General features: G+C 57.0%; 2 protein-coding genes across 6 annotated transcripts in view; both read right to left on the bottom strand.

The window, feature by feature from the left end:
- Positions 1 to 2,527: 2,527 nt before the first annotated feature.
- ARRB1 (arrestin beta 1) lies at positions 2,528 to 14,849 on the bottom strand. 3 transcript variants are annotated; one of them, XM_085074099.1, is made up of 16 exons: positions 14,275 to 14,707; positions 10,395 to 10,425; positions 9,753 to 9,813; positions 9,230 to 9,274; positions 8,662 to 8,858; positions 8,053 to 8,112; positions 7,865 to 7,932; positions 7,284 to 7,419; positions 7,120 to 7,204; positions 6,950 to 7,022; positions 6,488 to 6,625; positions 6,210 to 6,293; positions 5,993 to 6,016; positions 5,060 to 5,130; positions 4,665 to 4,716; positions 2,528 to 3,998 (listed from the first exon to the last, which is right to left on the bottom strand). In XM_085074099.1, the coding sequence occupies exons 1-16, from the start codon at positions 14,292 to 14,294 to the stop codon at positions 3,887 to 3,889; spliced, it is 1,257 nt and encodes a 418-aa protein (XP_084930225.1). In that variant the 5' UTR covers positions 14,295 to 14,707; the 3' UTR covers positions 2,528 to 3,886. The 3 variants fall into 3 exon arrangements, with proteins under 3 accessions (XP_084930225.1, XP_084930235.1, XP_084930245.1); XM_085074109.1 differs by lacking the exon at positions 5,993 to 6,016 and having other exon boundaries at positions 14,275 to 14,835; XM_085074119.1 differs by lacking the exons at positions 2,528 to 3,998; positions 4,665 to 4,716; positions 5,060 to 5,130 and adding an exon at positions 5,137 to 5,766 and having other exon boundaries at positions 14,275 to 14,849.
- A 2,513-nt stretch (positions 14,850 to 17,362) lies between these two features.
- The window catches only part of PDE2A (phosphodiesterase 2A), a 42,971-nt gene continuing 38,618 nt past the window's right edge, over positions 17,363 to 21,715 (bottom strand). For all 3 annotated transcript variants that reach the window (XM_085074094.1, XM_085074087.1, XM_085074078.1), the window contains 5 exons: positions 21,465 to 21,564; positions 21,128 to 21,240; positions 20,824 to 20,862; positions 20,571 to 20,677; positions 17,363 to 20,364 (listed from right to left, as the gene is read on the bottom strand). In XM_085074094.1, coding sequence (XP_084930220.1) covers positions 20,139 to 20,364; positions 20,571 to 20,677; positions 20,824 to 20,862; positions 21,128 to 21,240; positions 21,465 to 21,564 — 585 coding nt within the window. In that variant the 3' untranslated portion in view covers positions 17,363 to 20,138. The remainder of the gene's footprint in view (positions 20,365 to 20,570; positions 20,678 to 20,823; positions 20,863 to 21,127; positions 21,241 to 21,464; positions 21,565 to 21,715) is intronic.

Below are 21,715 nucleotides of genomic sequence, written 5' to 3'. Positions count from 1 at the left end.
AGCACCTGGGGAAACCTTACACTGGGAATGCCCTGTACTGACCCACTCTGTGCCATGGCAACAGCTGTCTGCCTGGCAGCTGAGCCTGGAACTTGCTCTATTCTTCTCCCAGGACAAGCCATGTGGATACTTCCACGCCAGTCCCAAAACTGCCCCCAGCAGCATGTGAAGCAGGGGCAACATGTCCTGCCCAAGGCTGGGAATGTTGATGCTTTGTCACCTACTAAAGCCATGGGTCTGTGTCACCACCATCAGTGAAGGGAAAAGCCTGTTCGAGTCCTGGAGGAGCTGAGCTCTCCTGCTCTCCTGCAGGAGTGTCTGAGCCTCCTTTCCATTGTCAAGGGTCCACAGCAAAACCAATCTAGCTGAGCCATAGCCAAACTGAGGGAAGTGGGTTCTGATCAAGAGCCTGGGAGCATTTCTGCCCCAGTGACGGCAGCAGGGAGGGTTCTTGGCTCTCTAGTCTCCATCTGCTCTTGAATCAGTTCCTTATGGCTGTGGTAGAGCTGAGTATGCCCTTCCCCTGCATGAAGAGCTGCAGGTTCCTGCATGTAGGAGGTGGCTTTTCTGCCTCATGATTGGGACCTGAAGCAGACCCAAGAAGGGCAGTGTGTAGTACCCAGACATGAAAGATTCCCAGAGAGGGATCCTGGAGTTTAGTGGGTTTTTTTCAAGCACACCTGGGAGCAGGTGATTTGGCAAACAGAAGGCGCAGACTCAGATGGTGTGGCTCCTCCTTCCTGGGGGAAGCACCCCCGGGGGAAGGATCTGGCCTTGGAAGAGGTGGGCTCTGAGGTGGAGAGAAGACCACTGAAGCCTTCCAAAAACCCCTGCTACCTCTTCCTCCCTGCCTCCTTTGCTGGGACATGTGGAGGAGCTGGCCCCCTCCCACATCACAGTGATGCAGATAATGCAGCGAGGACAGGGAACTAGATTTGCTTGGCTTTCAAAATGGGGCTTAAGCAATAGCACAGTTTGTACATATCTAAACTTCTTTTTTTTTCCTAAAATAACTTAAGCCTTCTTGTCCAGCTTGAACCAGATTTGACAGGAGACTGGAGATGTCACTAATATTAAGTACTCACAGATGCTGTGGAAAGGGATTAGGCACACAAGAGGGATCGGGAGAATTGTGGTGGGCAAAAGGGACATTGCTCCCAGGAATGCACCACGTGGAGGAGCCTCTGGCAATGCCCATGTGGGATCAGAGTCTGGTTGTGTGACTGTGGGAACTTTGGCTTTGCTGGAGCCAGGTGGGGAAGGTTGGGACAGCCTCTAGCACAAATGCTAACACCCATGAAGTGGACCAACTTAAGGACAGTGTCTCCCTCCCCATACCATCAGCATGGCAAGGGGAGCTCAGGCTGCATGGGACATGAATGTGTCCAACCTCTGCTCTCCCTGGGACCACAGAATGGTCCTCCAGAAGGCCTATCTTCACTGGGGCCAGAGAGTTTTAACCCTATGTCAGGGTAACACAGCTGAGGACATAGAATCACAGAATCATTCATGTTGGAAAAGCTCTCCAAGATTAAGGAGTCCACTCTTTACCCCCACAGCCAAGCCCACCACTAAACCATGTATGCGCTCAATTGCCACATCTATATGTCTATTAAATCCTTTCAGGGATGGGGACTCCACCGCTGCCCTGGGCAGCATGTGCCAAGGCTGGACAATTCTTTCAGGGAAAGAATTTTCCTAATATCCAATCTAAACCTCCCCTGGCACAACTTGAGGCAGGGTTTCTCCTTCCTTGCGTGTGAGGGGACAAGCCACAGCCCTTCCATGCGGGACTGTCTCCCAGTTCAGGCCCACAAATGGTGGTGTTACTTGGCTCATCCCCCAGTCCTGGCCCCAGTTTCTCTCAATGGGGATAAGCTCCCTGAAGTATTATCAGATGTGTGGATGTGGCACTTGGAGACACGGTTTAGTGGCCTTGGCAGGGCTGGGGGAACCACTGGACTCTGATCTTAAAGGGTTTTTCCAACCTCCATTATTCTGTGATCCTTAAACCAATCAGCCCTGGGCAGTTCCTCAGCAGGACACAGACTGGACAGGGCTTGTTTAACAAGCAGCTTGTTAGTGTCCTGTGCTCATCAGGTACTGCATGGTCATGCATTTAATTTCTGAAATAATGCCCAGTCCCTGTTGCAGGGTACAGTATCCTTCATCTCTTCCTTGGCTCCCCTCTGCTTGTCTCTGCACAGCAGGAAGGCTGTCACCAGTGAAGGGATGAGGTGGCATGAGCAGGACAGGTGCTCCTTAGGCAGGAAGGAAGAAATTCTTCCCTGTGAGGGTGGTGAGGCACTGGCACAGCTTGCCCAAAGAAGCTGTGGCTGCCCCATCCCTGGAAGTGTTCAAGGCCAGTTTGGATGGGGCTTGGAGCAACCTGATCTAGTGGAAGGTGTCCCTTCCCTGGATAAGCTTTAAGCTCCCAGCCCAAACCATTCCATGGTTCAGTGACTTTTTGCTGGAGCCAGCTCCCCTGTCCTTAGACAACAGAAGTCTAAGGTCCAGGCACCGGGACTGTATTTTACTATTTTTTTCTCTTTTTTTCTGAGTTTAATAAACTAGAATAATTTATTTGACAGAACACAGAAACATCACAGACAGGGTGGAGAAACCAAAGCAGCCGGTGTCAATGACCAGTACAAAGGAACCACTTTACAAAAAGAAGTACCACGCTGCCCATCAGCTTTACCCAAAAATTATGGGGGGAGGGGGGTGGGCTTAGCTCAGCACCCCACAAACTGGGTTGAGGAATGAAGCTATCCCCACAAAATGCTTTCAGATGACAACGCTGACGACAACAGCACAATAAATAGTGGGAATAGCCTCTTGGGTGGTGGGAGACTAGAGACCATTGTAGGGGGGGAGGGCAGTCCAGGCACCACCAACCCACAAGGCAGAAGCATTTGTTGAAACACTGATTAGGGTGGCAAATGCCCTGCTTCTCCCCCACCCCCAAATAGGTGCTAGTTCCCACGCAGGCAGAGAGGAACATCAATCCGGAGGGCTTTGCAGCTTGGCAGGAGAAAAGTATCCCTGGCAACACTTGTCCCTTGTCCCAGTGGGGACAAGGCTGTTCTGCCACAACCCTGCCATGGCTGCGAAGGCCCATACCATTTGAGGCCTCTCCCAGAGTAAGTGGTGTGTGGCCAATAGCACGGACTCACAAGGTCCCCATGCCACCTTAACCTGGCCCTAGCAGCTCCCAGCTCCAAGCTGGTTTCCTCCAAGAAGGTTATACTGGTGTGAAAATGGATGCAGCTGGAAGGACCTGTGGGGTTGGCCACTTTGGGGGCACTTAGGGGAAGAGAAGGGCAGGTGCTGCCCACCTGCTTTGTTTGGAGCAGCCGGGGCAGGGGCCAAAGTCAAAGCCAGGCTTGTGCATCCCAGGGAAGGAATACATGCAGCAGGGCTGGACGGAGGGGGAACTGGCCATGGGTGAAAGGAGGGCACACCAAGGTACACAGGTGCCCTTTCCCATGAGAAGGCTGCCTAAAAAAGATACCCCACCCATTCTGCTGCAACCCCCCTCTCCATAGCAAACAGGTGTTGAGACTGGGCTTATATAAAATACAGAAAAGAGGCAGCTCATAGGAAAGGGCTCTGGTAAGTAGCAGAGGGCTGGACAGGGATAGGTTATAGTGAGCCCCGCTGACTCCAGCACCCCCCTGGCTGTGCCCTGCATGGGAAACAGCAGCTCTGGCAGCTGGATGAAGAGACAACACAGCACAGCTGGACAGTTATAGGTCCTGCGGCCATCGGGCAATCCGTAGGCTCCCAGTACAGGTAGAAAACAAAATTAATTAATTATAGAAAAGAGAAGCAGCCTAATGAAGGGGTGTCCCTGGGGCAGGGTGGCGAGCAGGGGGGAGCTCGCTTATCTGTCGTTGAGCTGCGGGGAATTTGTCCGTTCCTCCTCATCCTCCTTGTCATCCTTCATGCCTTTGAGTCGCTGGCGGGCGAAGTCTTCGAACACAATGTCATCATCACTAGTGGGAACATAAGGGAAAGCGGTTTAGGCAGTTTAGTTGAGGCGCAAGGTTAAATACCCCCTGCCCTGCAAAGCTGTCCCGGCTTGCCCAGTAAGCTCAACCTGCACCGCCACAATGTTCAGCAGCTCAGGGGGCCCCCAAATCCCCCATCCCTCAGCAAACAGCCTGAGTTTTCAAAGCCTTATTAATACTTGCCCAATCCACCAAAAAAAGAGCCCATGAGCCCTCCAGCAGGTGCAGCATTACCAGGGCCATTAGCATTTGCCCCACTCTGGGGGCACTGCAGATGTGCAGGGAGTAGCTGGGTGGGTAAAGTACCCTAAAACCTCCCAAACACATCACCAGTCCCAGGGAATACTGTGACGACAACCTCCCCCACCCCCAACACACGATCCCGGCGGGCTCTTACTGCAGTTTCTCCTGTTTTTTGGAAAGCCATGCAGGGAAGGGCGAAGGGAGAGAGAAGAGAAAGGGGGACAGCACTCGTCATGCATTACAGGTGACATGCATTACAGGTGACATGCGTGGGTTAATCACACGTGCCAATCCCATGGCATGGCAGGTGTTAGGGGAGCGGGTTAGGGGAGTGCCATGCAACCACCACGTTTCACATTCCCACACGGAATGTGGGAATTGGGGGAGGGGTGTATTTTATTCTCTTACTTTGTGTCGAGCTCTATCAGATTTGTATCTATGGGCGCTTCGTTCTCTGGAACTGAAGAAAGGGATGACACAGGGTTAGTCACAGGATGGTCACTCCCCAAGGTCATCTCTCCCCTCCTACCAGGGTGGGTCAGACCCCCATGTGGTGGTCACCACCACCCCACTGGGGTGGCTGAGATTCCCCTGGGGTCATCACCACTGTCCCAGTGTGTGGATGCAATGCCCTGGAGTTTGGCAGCACTGGGGTGATGGGGGCACCCCCATGGTTTTAATGCTGGGACATTAAACAGGGTCAACAGGAGCCAAAAATCTCCCTCCACACAGACTCACTGGCCTCCTCTGCCCCCACCCACCCCCAGGGATGCTGGCCTTGTCACCCAGGGCCGGACACTCACTGTCCCGGTGTACTGGTTCCTCCCTAGGTTTGGGATGCATCAGCGTGAAAGGCAGCTCCACCGCGACATCACTGCAAGAGACACCAGGGTAAAGCACAGGCCTGCCTGCACTCTGCATGCAGAGCAAGGCAAATTTGTGGAGAGGGAGCAGAGCAGCACCCCCCATTACAGATGCTGTAGAGACAACAAAGCTGGGGAAACCCATGTATTACTCTCCACGGAGCTGCTCAGCAGCTCTCACGCCTCTCAGCTGAGCTTGACCCCAGAGTTGGGGGATCAGCACAGGCTACCAGGGGAGTAGAGGGGCATAAAAAGGGAGAGCAGCATGGGAAAAATCCAGCTTTTAGCAGCTTAAGGAAGGATCCAAATCTCCTGGGTTTAGGCTGCAGCCAGCGGTGCCATGGGAGTGGCAGGACGTGCACCAAGTTTCCCAGTATTCAGTGGGGATGGTGACATCAGGATGTGACAGCCTGAGCACAGCCCCAAGCTGCCCAAGAGGTGGGTAGGACACAGCTCAGAGAAGTGTCCCTATGAGAGGATGAGTGGTCCCATGGTCCCCATAGGACTGTGTGAGAGGGGAGTGATGGGAGGATAAAGACCTGGAAAGCCCCAGAGACTCGCCTTCCCACATCCACAGATGCTCAGCCCTATGGAGCCACCTCTGTGCCCTGCTCACTCTCCCCAGCAGCACCCACAGGCCTCTCACTCTGATCCAAGGAGGAAGATACAGGATGTGAACCCTACCAGCATTCCCAGCCTCACCACTCCAGCCCCACCTCTGCCAAGCTTTTGGCTTTGGGTGAGACAGTGTCCCCAACACAGTGGCATCCCTAGGACAGCCGTGGGGTCAGGTTGATAGCACCCTGAAGGGCTGGGCGGTGCAATGGGGGATGTAGTGAGGATTGGGGAGTGCTGGGGGCAGTGGGGTGTTACCTGGAGGCGAGGTCTCCCAGCAGGCTGGTATGAGTCAAAGGATACAACACATTAGTCACTGTTCCCTCCCAAGGACACACAACCCCCACACACCTTTTATCCCACCCGTGCATGCTGAGTCCCAGGGTACCTTTAAGGGTGATGTGCCCCATCTGCAGCACAGACCAGTCCCAAGGAGAGCAAGGTTAGAGAGGAAGTGGGGTGCCCTAACACTCACCCTCCTCGTGACACCACCAGCTTCACCTTCACCTTGTAGGAGACAATGATGCCCAGGATCTCCTTGTTAGCTCCATCTCTTAACCTGGAGGAAGGGGCAGGTGGGCATCAGCGAGGGAGCGGCCATGAGGACCAGCCCCCTGTCCTCCTGAAGGTTCTCCCACAGGGTCTCCTCCACCCCAAGCATCACCCCTGGAGCAGGGGCTGGATGCCCACCAGGGCCAGGTCCTGCCCCCACACTGCAGAGGGGACAGGGGCCCTGGGGGTGGAGGGGCTCACAGCGTGCTGGATGCCAGGTTGGTGTCCTCGTGCTTGAGCTTCCCATCCAGCGCCAGCCCCCGCTTCTCCCGGTTGTTGGCAAGGAAGGGGGTCAGGGTGTAGACTTTGCAGAATGTCGAGCTTGGGGCCACCATGTCGCTGGAGATGACAGCCACCATCAGCCAGAGCCCCAGCTCCCACAGGCCACCCCAGACACTTCCATCTCAGCCTAGTGAACTTCTCCACACACTTCCACCCCTGCCCCAGCCTAATGAACATCTTCCCAGGGGACACAGAGGGTAACATCCCCAAGATGCCACCAGAAAAAATGTCCCCATCTTCCTGTTACTCCCACCAGTTCCTGCTTGCCGAGTGCAACATCCCACTGGGGCTGCACTGGGACAGGAGACCTCCAAGGCTCCTCCAAGATCCCCCTGAGGTCTCCTGGGTTCCTCACGATGTCCCCAAGGAGTCAGTACTCACTCAGCATCCTCCACAGCCACCGGGCACTTGTACTGGGCAGTGTTGAAGAGGCAGATGTCGGCATACTGGCGCACTGGCATGAGACACAGAGAGATGGAGGTCAGGGTAGGCCCCCACGGGGATGGGGACAGGGACACCAGTGGGGTACGGGATGCAGTCCTGCTCCACACCTGAGATCTTGATCTTCTTCACAGTCTTGTTGGTGTTGTTGGTGACATGCACATTGACACTGATGGGTTCCCCATGGTAATAAATCTGCAGGGGAGTGGAGCAGGGGGAATGGTGAGAACCCCAGGGTCACCCCACCAGTGTGCACTCCCCAGTCCTTGCCCACCTCCTTGTCCAGGGATGCCTCGAGGTGCAGCGGTTTGTCTGACATGAGGAACTGCCGGGTGGTCTCTGCCATGGGCTGGGGCCCAGGTCGCTCCGGTGCATACTGGACCTTACGGATCACCAGGCGCACTGAGTTCCTGGGGGAAAACAGCGAGAGGAGAACTTAGGCTGCCTGCAGGCCACCCTCTTTCTTGGCCCATTCTGGGTCAAATCCCTCTTCTGGTCTACTGGGTCAGAAGGATGCCATGGGAGGTCTTGTCCAGATGCTCACCACGGCTACAAGGGAAAAGCCCCATAGCCAAGCCAGGTTGCCCACAGCAAGTTTTTGGCTCCTTGCATAGTGGTGGATGTCTCCACCCCAGTCCCAAGATGTACTCTGACCCATCCCTATTCTGGAGAACACCTCCATCCCAGCCCCATCCTGGAGAACACCCCCATCCCAGCCCCATCCTGGAAAACACCTCATCCCATCCTGGAAAACATCTCACCCAAGGTGGGTAACAAACTGGGGTGCCCCTTTCCTGCTGCCAACACCAGGAAGATGCCACTCCCATCCGGGTTGGATGGATCCTCTCTGCTTACCTCTTATGGATCTTCTCCTCCAGGTTCTCAGCACAGAAAGCTTTGACCTCGTAGTCCACCCCACAGGCCTGGAAACCAGGAATCAGGGAGAAGGAGGAAGGGAAACCCCTTCGCACTTCCCAAAGAGGTAACCCCAGCTGTGGCCACTCACCACAGCCTGGTGGCACAGGAACATGGTTGGACCTTACCTTCCCTGTGTCCTCAGGGCCTGGCTGCAGCGTGACGGAACAAGGCAAATTGGGAGGGATCTGGAGGGGAAAGGGGGGTGAAGAGCTTTTTCAGGGACTACCAGCACTTCCCTTTCCTATCCACAATGGAAAGAATTTTACTATCACATTTCCCAAATGCCAGTGTTACAAAAATACATCATTTTGGAGGGTTTTAATTAATCAGGGGGATTTTGAGAAATCAGGGCCATTTTTGATTGAGCCCATGGGACTGAGCCCTGTAAAATATCACAGAGCTCCAGAGGCGGTGGCCACCTCTGCCAAAGCTGTGCTGGGAAAATCAGAGGAGCAGGTGCAGGAAGCAAGGGGTCTACCTCCACCCCATTCCTTGCCAGACCTGTCCAGTGCCAGCATGGACCTCCTGGTGCTGACACAGACTGGCAGTTTCCCTACTGGTGGCTGCTTTCTGCTCACAAGTTGGAAAATCCACCACCAAAAGCTATGTCTTGATCACAGATGGCAGTATCTCACTCCCAACCATGACCCCACAAAGCCAGATGGGACCCTGGTGTCCCCCTCACACAGGTCACCATCCCTTCCAGCACCCCAGAGTACTCACTGTCAGCCTACCTCAAAGGTGAAGGGGTAGGCATGCTCGCCCAGCTTCTTGATGAGCCGCTCCTGCAGCCGTGTCAGGGGTTTTTTGTCCTCAGGGACTGGGGGGAAGGCCTGGGAGTTGGCCACGAACAAGTCCTTGCGGAAGGTCAGCCCCAGAACATCCAGGTCCTCACGGCCATAGCGGAAGGCGCAGGTCAGTGTCACGAAGACTGGAGAGGGTTACAAGGGGAGGTTGGTAGCAGGGTGTGGGTCATGGAGGGGGCCATCATGGCGTGGGGGTACCAAGATAAGGTGGCATCCTGGCTCATGCCAGTCCCACCAGCACTGGGAAGTAGTGGTAGCTTGAGGATGTGCCAAGGTGAGAAGAAGGAGATGCAGCAGTCAGCTATGCCTTGGGATGCCCACCACAGCACCCCCATTCTCCACAGGACAGGGAACTCGCCATGGGGACAGGAGACTGGAAAATGTCACCAAAGGGCCCAGAGATGCCAATGCCTGGGTAGGACTACATGGGGATGCCAGCCACGCCCTGTGGCAGTGCCACTTCTGTGGCCCCAGGTATCCCAGGGGTAGCAATTACCTTTTCTCTCCTTCAGGTATTCGGGATCCACCAGCACTACTCCATCTGCAAGGGAACAGCTGAGTCAGAGATGTGTCACCAGGACAGGGATACACACTGGCAGGGTCAGGGAATGCGACGGCAGAGTTACGGGACACAATGATAGGGTCTGGGGACATGCCACTGGAATGGGGGGATAGCAGCAGTGCAGGGCCACACACTGTCAGGGTCAGGGAAGGTTAGAGGAAAATGTACAGAGAGGGTTTAGGGGCACACCAGCACAGTTAAGGGGGGGATGTGCCCCCCTTTACACAGAGAGGCATCACCTCCAAGCTGCCAGCCATGGCTGGGGGGGAACAAACTGCCAGCAGTATGGGACAGTCTGCACCTACTGCACCCAGGGCATATGCAAAGCCACAGCAGGACATGAATATTAACCCAAACCAGCTATTTTCTGCTCCCCAAAATCCTTCATCCCAGACAGCTCAGCCCACCCTAGCACGCGTCTCCCCACAACTGAGATCCCCTTCCTGCTACCACATACCCACAGGGTCCACCACGTCGATGTGATCCACAAAATCCCTCTTCCCAAGGTAGACGGTGAGCTGCAGGGGGAAACAGGAGGTCAGGGGTGTACAGAGCAGACCCTTGGGGTCCCTCATGTTGTCATTACCCACTGGGGTCCATATTCCTCATCATCCTCATGTCCCTGTGGTACCCAAAAGCCAAGCCCACCCCATTCTAGGCAAAGCCTGGACCTTTCCAGATGTCCACAGAACTGGAGACGCTTTGCATCTGGGGACTCTTGGGTAACACCCCAGGCATTTGTACCCCACTGTGGGGCAAGGATGAGCCCCTCAGTGTCCCCCTCTCACCTTTCTCCTGATGGGGAAACTGAGGCACAGGGCAGGCAGCTGTGTTTTCTGCATCAGCTCCTGCTGCCAGAGCCAAAACCCCCTTATGCAGGGTGACCTGCTCCTCAGCACTCCAAACCCATCTGCTTGATCCCTGACCTCGGGAAGGCCCCCCCAGCCCCACTGTGCCTCAGTTTCTCTTCCCACTGCCGTGGCAGGATGCTGAGGCAGACAGCAGTGTGCAGGGTGGATTTGGGGTTCAGGGACAAGCCTGTCCCCCATTCCCAGCCATTCTTGCGACCCCATGGCTCCCCCCACCATGTCCCCCTTACCTTCCCGTTAGGACTGGCTTTCTTAAACACCCTGCAAAACAGCAAAGCGGGGGTGAGTGCTGGAGCAGGGGACACCCTCCACTCCTGAAGCCCCCACTCTGCTCCTGGCTTCCTGCCCATGGAGCTGTCCAGCCCACCCCCAGGAAGTGTCCCTGGGGAAAGAAGCACACACTGGCACAGTCCCATTGGGTGCCAGGTGTATCCAACCCTCCACACCCACTGCCAGGACCCAGCTTTGGATAATGGAGGCATCAGGACCCAGCCCAGCCCTTCGCATGAGGATGGTGCCCAGAGACCATTGTGAAGGGCATCAGCACCCCACAATTATTCAGGTTTGAAAGCCATGGGGTGGTTAGTCTCCGGAGTCAGGGATGGAGGGGCAATGGATGCATCATCCTGAGAGCCCAGAGCAACTAACAGCAGGATTTTCATGGGTAATTAATGAGGCATTACATAAAAGCAGGATGAGGAGCATCTCCTGCCAGCCTGTCTCCCCCTTGTCACACCACACCCCACAGACCAGCTCCCAAGGCAGACCCCAGAGAGGGTCCAGCATGCTGGATCCCAACCCGAGGTGTGCTGAGAAGCTGCAGAAAAGGCAGCCAAGGCTGGAGGCTCAGTGGATACCACTGCCAGCCCCCTGGGACACAGTGATGGTCCTGCCCAGCCCTGGGGACACTAACAGAGCTGCTAATGAAACCAGTTCGAGCGAGATCAATTGCAAGCACTGCGGGAAGGCATTCTTCACCACTCCACCTGGCCCACACTGATGCTGGCCCCACAATGGGACAGGAGCCCCACAGAACCTGAAACCTGACCAGCCCCACACCGCAGGTGCAGGAGCCCCACGTTACGACCCACACAGCCCCACTCTGTGTGTGCAGGAGCGTGGGCTGGCTCCACACTGTGGGTGCAGGAGCGTGGGGTGCCCTCATCTTGTCGGTGCAGCAGCCCTGTCTGGCCCCACACCATGGGTGCAGGAGCTCACATCTCCCCAGATACACATCGTGGGGACCAGCTCTCTCCAGAAGCACCAGTGGGAGAAGGGAACAGGCATGTGGGGTCACAGTGACCTCTTTCTGCAAGGGGGGGTGACCCTCGCCCGACACCGGATCTAAGAGGGAGGAAAGGAGGAAGTGTGAAGCCTTCCCTCCCCCTCCAGCCCTTCCTGGTGTCGAAACACTGGAGACACGAGGCAGGAAGTGGCCTCTGCTGCTGCCCATCAGGGGCTTGGGGCCTCACGCCATGGGCTGGCAACGCCAGTGTGCCCCGAGCCCCTCTCATGCTGCCACACAGCTGGATCCCACCTCTCCAGCCCTCTCCCTGTCATGGATGCCATCCCTTAATGAGCTTGTTAGGCACCCAGACAGGGCTAACGATAGCTTTATTGAGTGGCCAATATAATTGAGTGGGGTCCGTTGGATCTCGGCTGGGAAGGTTTATGAGGTTTTGATTCCCATGGGCATCAGGACAGGATCTGACAGGAACACCATTGATTGCCTTTGAACCCAGGGCAGAGGAGCCAGGGTTTTCACTGGCTCTCACACTAACAAGGCTGGCTGGCGGATCTAATTAGCTAAAGCCACGTTAGAAGGGACCTCCAGGGATAACGGAACTGCCAGCAACCACATCATAAGCTCCAGCAAAACCCCGCGGTGGCGGCAGGAGGCTCCATGCCAGCTGTGCCGGGATGAGCCTAGAGCCCATGCCAGCCGCTCCCAAAGCAAGAGCATCCCACAGACCCAATGCTGCATCCTGCATCCCTGCTGCAATCCATCCATCCATCCATCCATCCATCCATCCATCCATCCATCCATCCATCCATCCATCCCCCACCAGGATCAGCAGCAGCATCCCCCAGCCAGGTCAGGGCTCCACCAACTTCCTTGGCAAGGAAATGCCTTGGCTGTGGGATCCGGGATGTGTCTGGATCCTGCTGTTATTACCAGAGTTTGCTCTCCAAACAACATCCAGGAAGCAGGAGTCTCCCCTCCTGGGCCACCTTCCAGGGCTTTTTCTCTTCCCAGTGGAGATCCCTGTCCTGCTCCCAGATCCCACGGCTTCATCCAGGGGGATGACTGGGATGATAAAGGGATTGGACAGCCCTGACATGGTGGGATGCTACGGAGGGGCTGCATGGGACTACAGTGCCAGAGGAAGGGTGCAAGGAGTGCTTAATGCCAATCAAGGTGGGCTCTGGTGTACCAGGACCACTGCAGCACTTCCCAGCCAGCAGGAAACCACCCTCAAGCCACGGGCTAGGAATCCAAATGAATTCCAGTAGCTGGGCATCCCTTGTGGGGTTCTGCCCTGGCTCGGTGTGGGGTGGAAAGAGCAGGGAAAGGTGATAGATGGTTCCAACAGCCAACAACTCAGCTGTTTCCTCCAGCTCTTCCCACTGCAGGGTTCGGTGACTCCCAAGAAAAGTGGGGTGCCACAGCAGGAATCAGCAGATATGGACTTTTGGGGTATCGGATGGTAAATCAGCTCCCACAGCTAAACCTTCTGATCAAAGAAAGTGATTTTGGGTTTGGAGATCCAAACAGGAGAGGGAGAGGGATTTGTCAGCCTAATTCTTCCTCCCCCCCACCCCCAGCTCCCTCCGTACACACTGCGTAGGCAGGGAGAAGATCAGCTCATGCCTCTCCTGCCGGCACGCCTGCTGATGGGAATGCCGCTCACCAAGCTCCCCCGGCATCCAAAAACCTCTGGAAACCACCTGCATACCAGGGATTGCAACCAGCAGCTGGGGGAACCCAGTGGGTGCTCCAGCCCCCAACAGGGCTGTCCACCTGCTCCAGGGGTGCAACATGAATTTTCAAGCATTCAGGATACTGAGCCAGGGGAAGCAGATGCTGTCAGCCACAGCTGGGATACCAACACCCAGGCAGGCTGGCAGCAGCAACAGCCCCTTCCCCAAATGCTGGGTAAATTCAACCCACGACTCCCATTCTGCCACCCTGAACACTGCAATGTTTCTGGAAGGCTCTGCCCAGGCACAGCCAGACCCCCTGATCCTTCAGTCCTTCCATGGCCATGGCAGGGGCAGCGGCTGCACGAAAGCCCTCTGGTCCTGACGCCCAGGGGACATGGGGGGAACAAGGAGAGGGTGATGGTGTTGAGGGGTGAGCAGGAACACCGTGAAATCCCTGGTCCTCCATGATTAATGGCTGAGGGGACAGAAAGGGATTGGGGTGAGGAATGGGAGCGTCAACCCCTTGACCACTCCACTGCCACAGCCAGAGCCAGCCAGCAAGAGTGTGTCACAGGAGACCCTTCCAGGCTTCCCTGCATGGGCTGGCAGGGGTCACCAGGCTTTCCCTCAAATGCTGACAGCCCCTTGCAGGATGTGCAGCCCAGCGGGTCCCGGCCATGCTCTGCACCTGGAGCCCTAGGGAGCGCTGGGGGGGTATCGATCCCCCGCGGCACAGGGGTCCCCAAAAGACAGCATTCCCAAGGGATGAGGGCGTCGCATGCTGTCGTGTCCCCGTGCTCTAGGGCTGGCACGTGCTCACTGACACCCCCAGTCGTGCCGCATGCCGGGAGTGACATCAGGCCCTGGGTCCCCTGGGGTCACCGGGGTGAACGCACCCTGCCCCATGCCAAATCCATACAGGCTCCAAATCTCATGGGGAGGGAGCAGTGACGCCCGCGAGAACTCCACAGACCCTCGGCGGCAGCCCCCAGACAACCCCCTACCACTCCCAGTCTCCGGGTCCCCAGTACCCCCCGGTGGGCACCGTATCCCAGCAGCGGGGCGACCCCGGGGCACCCCCGACAGCCCCAGCGCAGGGCATGGGCAGCGCCTGTCCCACTTTCCCCCGCCTTGCCCGGGGTTGCCCCCCTCGGGATGCTCCGCTCTCTCCCGGTCCTCACTCACCGAGTGCCTTTGTCTCCCATGGCCCCGCCGATCCTGCGGGCTCAGCCGGGAAGCGCCGGCCGGGCTTGGAAAATTACTGGCTGGATGGTGGAGGGAGCGGCGGCGGGGCGGGCGCGGGGCCCGGTGCGGCCCTGCTCGGGCCCGCTCGGAACCGCTCGAAACGCTCGGGCAGGCTCGGAAACACTCGGAACCGCTCGGCTCGGCCCGAGCGGACGCCGCGCCGGCCGGTTCGAGGCCGCTCGGAACCGCTCGGGCAGGTTCGGAACAGCTCGGAGCTGCTCGGAACCGATCGGAACAGCTCGGAATCTCTCGGAACTGCTCGGAGCCGCTAGGCCCGTCCCGGTTCCGGTGCGGGCGCTGCTGTCGCCGCCGCCGCCTCCGCCCGCCCCTGAGCGGCGCGGCCCCGGGGCGGGGGGCGGCGGCGCGCGCGGGGCGCACGGGCGGGGAGAGGACACGGGTAGAGGATACGGGGAAGGTATACGGGGCTGACAGGGGGTGGGAGGGAAGGCGGTGATGGGGTAGGGGAGTGTGGGGCAGTGCGCGCGCGGAAACACACGAGCACACACACACACACACACACACACACACACACACACACACACACGGCGGCGGGAGCACGCGCACGGCTCGGGGCGCCCCCCAGCGGTTGCACGTGGACATGCAGGGGCGGGGAGAACCCCGTGTGTGATCATACACAGACACGTGTGTGAACAGAGAGACACGTGTGTCATCATATACAGACACGGGTGTGATCATACACAGACACGTGTGTGAGCACACAGGCACCGGTGTGATCACAAAGAGATGGGTGTGAGCACAGACGTGTGGTCATACACAGACGTGGGTGTGATCATATACAGACGTGTGTGAACACACAGACACGGGTGTGATCATACACAGATGCGTGGTCATCCAGAGACGTGTGTGAACACACAGACACGTCTGCACACAGAGACACGGGTGTGATCATGTACAGACATGGGTGTGAACACAGAGACAGGTGTGAACATACACAGATGTGTGTGATCACACAGAGACATGGGTGTGATCGTACACAGATGTGTGTGGTCATGCAGAGACGTGTGTGATCCTAAAGAGACACAGGTGGGAACACACAGAGACATGGGTGTGATCATGCAGAGACATGTGATCACACAGAGACAAATGTGTGATCCTACACAGACACGTGAGCGGTCATGAAGAGACACATGTGTGATCATACACAGATGTGCAGTCATGCAGAGATGTGTGTGAACACAGAGACGTGTGTGATCATACACAGACACGTGTGTGATCATGCACAGACACATCTGTGAACACACGGAGATGTGTGTGTGATGATGCAGAGACACACGTGTGAACACACAGAGACACAGGTGTGATCATAGAGAGATACATGTGTGAACAGAGGCCTGAGTGTGAACGGAGACATATTTGTGAGCGGAGACATGTGTTAACACACAGAGACACGTGTGAACACAGACACGAGTGTGAACACAGAAACAGGTGTCTGTGAACACATGGAGACACTGCTTGCACACACAGCACACATGCATACAACCGCCATGCACCTACACACACGTGAACTCACACATGCACACTCACAGATGTGCACAAACACATGCACACACGTGCACATACATGCATGCAGACACGTGCGCACACAAACACACATGCACACACGCACGTGTAGACACACACCCCATGCATACACACATGTGCACACACGTGTACACACATCCCATGTGCGCACCCCCTCCCCCCACACACACACTTGCGCACACCCCGCCCCGAGCTGTCCCTCCCCTCCTCCAATGGAATCCAGCCTTCCCTGCACGGTCACGCCCCGCCCTCCCCCCCATTGGCTGCGTCCCTGTCCCGCCCGCCTCCTGCCGCAGAGCAGCCCCGGGGCAAGGGGCTCCGTGTGATTCTAGTGTCGCCTCCATCGTCTGCTGGAATATCCGCTCCCTGTCCGGCCCCCACGGCCGCTGTGGGGCGGATGGAAGGCACCAAGGGTGGACACATGGTGGCTCCTCTACCCCGTCCTTGGCTCCTGCACCCCATCTTAGGGATGAGGCAGGACAGAAGTACAGAAAGCAACGCGGGGACAGGCCGAGGCTGCCGTGAGGGTCTGCAGGGGTCCTGATGCACCCAGGAAGGGATGTCACCAAGGGCACCGAGCCATCGGTGGCAGAAGCAGGAGTGGGGCAGCTCCTGCCTGGGGACCATAGGCCTTACTCTGGGACTAGTTTGGAGGATTAAAGGATTTAATCCCAGGATTTGAACCGGGGCTTGGTGTAGGATGGGGGCATTTGATAGTTTGGGCAGTTTTGCACCCCGGTTTTGGCAGCTCATGCCGTGCCAGCACATGCCTCCCGGAACTTTTCCTCTGGGTATCAAATGCCACAGCCTAGGATAAAGCTGTCAGATTGGGCTGTGTTGAAAGTGCTGCATTGATCTCAGATAATAAATTGCTCCATAGCAGGACAGCAGGAATGAAAACCACAGCCCTGATGCAAGGATGATGGGCAGACAAGGGTGTCCCCTCTGGGGCCATGCAGGGATGGCTGTGGGAGCCAGAGGAGCAGCTGGATTCTGCACAGAGGCACACAGGGGTCCCGACACAGGCCTAACCTGCATCCCAGCCCAGCATCCCACTGCAGTCCCAGCCCAAGCTGGATCCTACCCCAAGCCCAGCTTCCCCTGCTGCCAGGCTGAGTGGGTCTCAACATGGCTCCTGTCCAGGCATGGGGTGGTCCCAACCTGGCAGATAGGGGTGGAAAGAGCATCCCAGGGGATTTGGAGCATCCTTGGGTTCTGGAACATTTCAGGAGGGAACAGAGCACAGGGAGGGGACCAGAGCAACTGGAGGAGCTGGAGCACTCATGGGATCAGTGAATCCTGGGGCATTGGAGCATTCCATGGGAGAGGAACATCCAGGGAGGGGCTGGAGCTTCCTGGGGGGTTGTAGCTACACGGCCCAAGCTGGATTCCCCCCCCCACACACACACTACCCCGAGGGTGATTTTGGAGTTCATAAGTCTTAGTTGGAGCTCCCTGGTCCCCAACAAGGCCACCCACCAACCTGTCACGGGGAGGTTGACATATGAAATTTATTTAGGAAAACCAAAACCCACCAAAAAAAAAGAGAAATAATAATGAAGAAGGAGGAGGAGAAGGAGGAACCGAAGGAGGAGGAGGAGGAGGAAGAGGAAGAGAAAGAGGAGGAGGAAGAGGAAGAGGGAGGAGGAGGACAAGGAATGGAAGAAGGAGGAGAGGAAGAAAGAGAAGTCATCTCCTCCTCAGGCTCCGCTGGAGTCCAGAACAACCAGTGCCGCAAGACATAAGGACAGTAAAGCTGGAGGAGGTTTGCACACCCACGCACACCTGTGCACCCTTGTGGGTGAGCTGGGCTGGGTGTCAACTGCACTCCCCAGTATCCAGAGGGATATATACAGGGGCAGGAGCTGGGAAAGCATTGACTACCTACACACACCAGCAGCAGGGGCTGAAGAAGTGGGATACAGCTGGGAAATGGGCATCCCTGTGTGCCCCCACCACGGTGTGGTACCTGGGGATGCAGAACCCAAGTGCAGGACACCCCTGCATCCATCAGATGGAGAGACCCCTGCATTGTCAGGCAACCCTGGATCACCACTGGGACACAGGGGCTGTCTTTGAACAGTTGTACCTACTGGCACGTGCCAGGGCGGTGCCACTGTCATGACAGGGATGGAGCTGCTATCCTCCTCTTGCAGCTTGGGGTTTTGCTGCCTTCTGGGACCATCCCCGCCTGCTGTGGCAGTGTGGAGAGGGGGAGAAGGGCTTAAGGGGGTCTTGGAGGCAAGGCTATGGGCCAGCAGCCATACTCGATCATCAGGTGGGTCCCACCAGGGTCTGGGCAAAGCATCTCACTAAAGGCATCTCCGAGTAGGTAAGGCAAAAGGAATTCAGGTCACTTCATCCACATGGAGCGGCTCAGCATTGGGGTCTCCCATTGCTCCTGCAGACACACGCTCCAAGTGTCTGGAGAACACAGGCAAGTCATCACTTACAGACAAGCCAAGAAGAGAAGTGGCCACCTGCTGTGGCACCACTAGGGATGGTGCTATGGAATACTGCAGAGGAGTGGGGATGGGGTGGCAAATGGCCCCATGTCCACTCTTGATCCCAAATGCAACCAACACCAATGCCAGCAGTACCAGAATTTTAACATGCTGCTCCATTGCCTTTCCCTGCTGTGGTGGTGGACTCATCCAGCTCCCGCAAGCTGGGTGATGTATCCTGGGAGCTCAGTGCACCCCAATCTATTGAGGCTGAGCACCCACCCTCATCCCCATCCCCCTCTTCAGCTCTGACCCAGTAGGGCAAGCTGCTTACTGCAGTTCCCCTGCTCATGGGTGTTTCAAGTGGCCTTGGTTGGGGTGACAGAGCCTTGAGTCACACACAGCTGGTCAAACCCTGCAGACTGGTGGAGCCCCTGGGACTGAGAGGGTCCATATATGTTGTGTTGTGGGACTGGAGGGACCACAGGAAGGCCAGCAGGATCTGTGCACAGTGGTCTCTAGGACAGGAGGAACCAGAGAAGAGCATCTGGGTCCGTGCATGGTGGTCTGCAGGACCAGAAAAAACACAGGAGGTTGATGGGGTGCATGCATGGCAGTCAGCATGAGAAGGGAGTAGTGGAAGACCACCAGGGTCCATGCATGGTGCCTAATAGGACTGGAGGGACCACAGGAAAATGGCAGGGTCCACACATGGTGGTCTGCAGGATCAGAGGGACCACAGGAGACCACCGAGGTTCATGTCCAGTGTCTGTAGGATCAGAGGGATCCCAAAATGTCGGCAGAATCTGTGCAGAGGTTGGTATGGCAGGAGTTGTGAAGCCACTGTGAGCTAGGGATGCTCAGAACACATTGGTTACCGGGGAAGCTGCTTGCAGTGAAGAAGCTCCCGGGTGGACACCTCAGAGGAACACCCATGTAGTGGGGACACAGCAAGGACACGTATGGGACCAGATGGACCCCATGTGGAGCACAGCCTTCCCTGTGCATGCAAACCAGAATCCAGACCCCACAGCCTTGGCACATGTGTAGCCCTTGTAGGGGACATGGTTGCATGGGCCTGGGCTGAATGAGAGATATGAGTCCTTTCATGAGTGAGTGGGTCCAGGGGTCCTAGGAGGTGGGGTTTTTAGCCAATGCTCAGCAGCTGCTGGGAAGAGGTTGGAGCTGGTTCTCTAGTGCAGAACCCAGCAGGGGATGCAGGCACATCCCCATGGCCATGGCCATCCCACTCTGGTGTCTCTTTCCTCCTCCAGCTGGAGCCAACCTTCTTCCATGGACCGGATCCGTGGTCCACGGGAATGCCCCCCATATGCTCTACAGCCACTCCACAGCTCTCCCACTGCCCCTCACCATCCTATCCCACACCACCCCCCTCTGTCTTGCTGACCCATGCACACCCATGTGTGTAGTGTATGTCATAGTGACTGGCCCCTCTAGGGGTACTTCCACTAAGGACATCATTCCCATTGTCACCCCATGGGGACAGGACCTGCAGTCTTAAGGCAGTTTAAAGCACATCCATCCCCCAGCCCCAGTGTGTCCCTTGGTGCTCCCAGCCACCAAGGCAGTGTCCCAGGGACCACCAGGTGGAGAGGACACCTGAACACCTGCCCCAGAGGGAAGAGACAGTCACCCAGTGGTGGGGAAGGACTGGTGGTGGGTGCTGACAGCACACAGCCCTTGCCATGGTAGTCCAGAGTCACTGATATCCCCCCAAACCTCCTCCCCATGGGATGGGGGACAAGGCTTGGGGATGCTCCCAGCCCAGCCGTGGCTGTGGCACCCCCCTCGCCTCCCTCACTTGGCCCCAGCCTCAGGGGGCTGCCCCGCCTCAGGTTCCAGGCAGCCATTGAGTTGGGGGTCAGGGGCCTGTGGGTCATATTCCTCATCCAGGAAGTCCAGGGAGTTGTTACTGGGCAGCCCTCGGATGGTGAATTTGTGGGAGACCTTGGTCCACTGCTCCCGGTTGCTGGCCACCCGCTCATAGAGCTCCGCCGCCTTGGGGAAGAGGTCCTGCAGCAATCTGAGGAGTGGGGGATGCACTCCATCAGCATAGGGCTGCAACCCCTTACTTCAGTGCAACCTCCTTAGTTAAGTGCAACCCCATCCCCACTGCTTGGAACCCCCTCAACATCTGCAAGACACCCCACACAGCACCCCCATCCCACCGTAAGGGAGGTGGGGGTGGCAGGGGATCTTCCCCACCCCAGCACCAGCACTGGGGCTCACTTGTAGATGGGCATGGCAATGTGCTCCATGAAGCTGATCTGCAGCTCGGGGATGTAGGCTTTCTCCCGGTCCATCATCTCTAGTGGGCTGTTCCCCATGGCTTTCTCCTGCATGGATGGTGAGGGGGATCAGTGCCAGTGGCACTTTCCCCCCATTCCTGAGCAAAACCTCTCTGCTCACTGCCCATGCCTCTCATCCCATTGGAGCCTGCCAGGAGCATTGGTCAAGCCCAACCCCGCCAGGTGGTACCTACCAGGTCACCTTGGGAGAAGAATTCCTTGTAGATCAGCTCCTGCAAGAGACAGGTATCAGTGCAGGGGGTGCAGCCTGGGATGATGCAGCCCATCCCCACTGCCCTTCAGACCCCTCCCCATGGCTCTGAATCAAGCAGGGACACAATCCTGGCACGGGGGGACTGCTGCATGGTCCAGGGTCCTGCCTGGAGGGACCCCCTCCACAAGGGACAGGTGGGTCCCTGGTGACCGGGGACATAAAGGTGGCCTGGGCGGGTTATGAAGTGGTATTCAGGGGGTTTAGCTCCATGCTGTGGCACTCACAGCAATCTTCCTGGTGGTCTTCCAGCCCTTGGTCTGGTCAGAGAGGTCACAGGAGGTCATGAGCAAGCAGAGCAGCAGGCTGCGGTGCTGTTTGTTCTTGGGGTCATATCCCACTGTGAGCAGAGTGTGGGGCAGCAGTTGGGGTGGGAGGCTCAGGACAGAGCTTCATAGCCCCCATCAACCCCCACATGAGGACTTTGGGGACAACCAGAATCTGCTGTGTGGTGTACCAGCCCTCATCACCTCCGACATAAGAACTTCCTGTGCCAGCTCCCGGCCTTGGTGGGATGAGTTCCTACCACCCCCCAAATCCCAATCTCCATCCCAGGAGCTTCACCTTCTGCCATTTTCTGGAGATCCTTGAAGATGCGGAGGTGGTGGGCCAGGTCAGTGGCCAAGATGATGTCCCTCATCAAGTCGAGCATGCGCTGGTAGTCCTGTGGGCAAGGCAGCTGCCATGAACAGCTCTGTGCCCCTGCCAGCTCCCACATCCCCAAGGATGCAGGGATGGGGAGCAGGGGGTCTGGAGAAGATGCAGGAGCTCAGCATGAGCAGGGGGTGGCCTGAGAGGGGTGTTAAGGTGGTGGG

This window comes from Lichenostomus cassidix, chromosome 1 (assembly GCF_008360975.1).
Source record: "Lichenostomus cassidix isolate B80296 chromosome 1, HeHo_3.0, whole genome shotgun sequence".
Classification (NCBI taxonomy): domain Eukaryota; kingdom Metazoa; phylum Chordata; class Aves; order Passeriformes; family Meliphagidae; genus Lichenostomus; species Lichenostomus cassidix.
The sequence above is the reverse complement of the archived record's forward strand: the minus strand, read 5'-3'. Positions and strand labels throughout refer to the sequence as shown.

Bases quoted from the DNA above. Each gene is read 5' to 3' on its own strand.
- ARRB1 (XM_085074099.1), bottom strand. From the start codon at position 14,294: ATGGGAGACAAAGGCACTCG. The intron at 8,859-9,229 runs GTAATTGCTACC...AACCCTCTCCAG, and splicing joins ATACCTGAAGGAGAGAAAAG to TCTTCGTGACACTGACCTGC. The intron at 6,017-6,209 runs GTGAGTGTTAGG...GACTCATACCAG, and splicing joins CTGGTGGTGTCACGAGGAGG to CCTGCTGGGAGACCTCGCCT.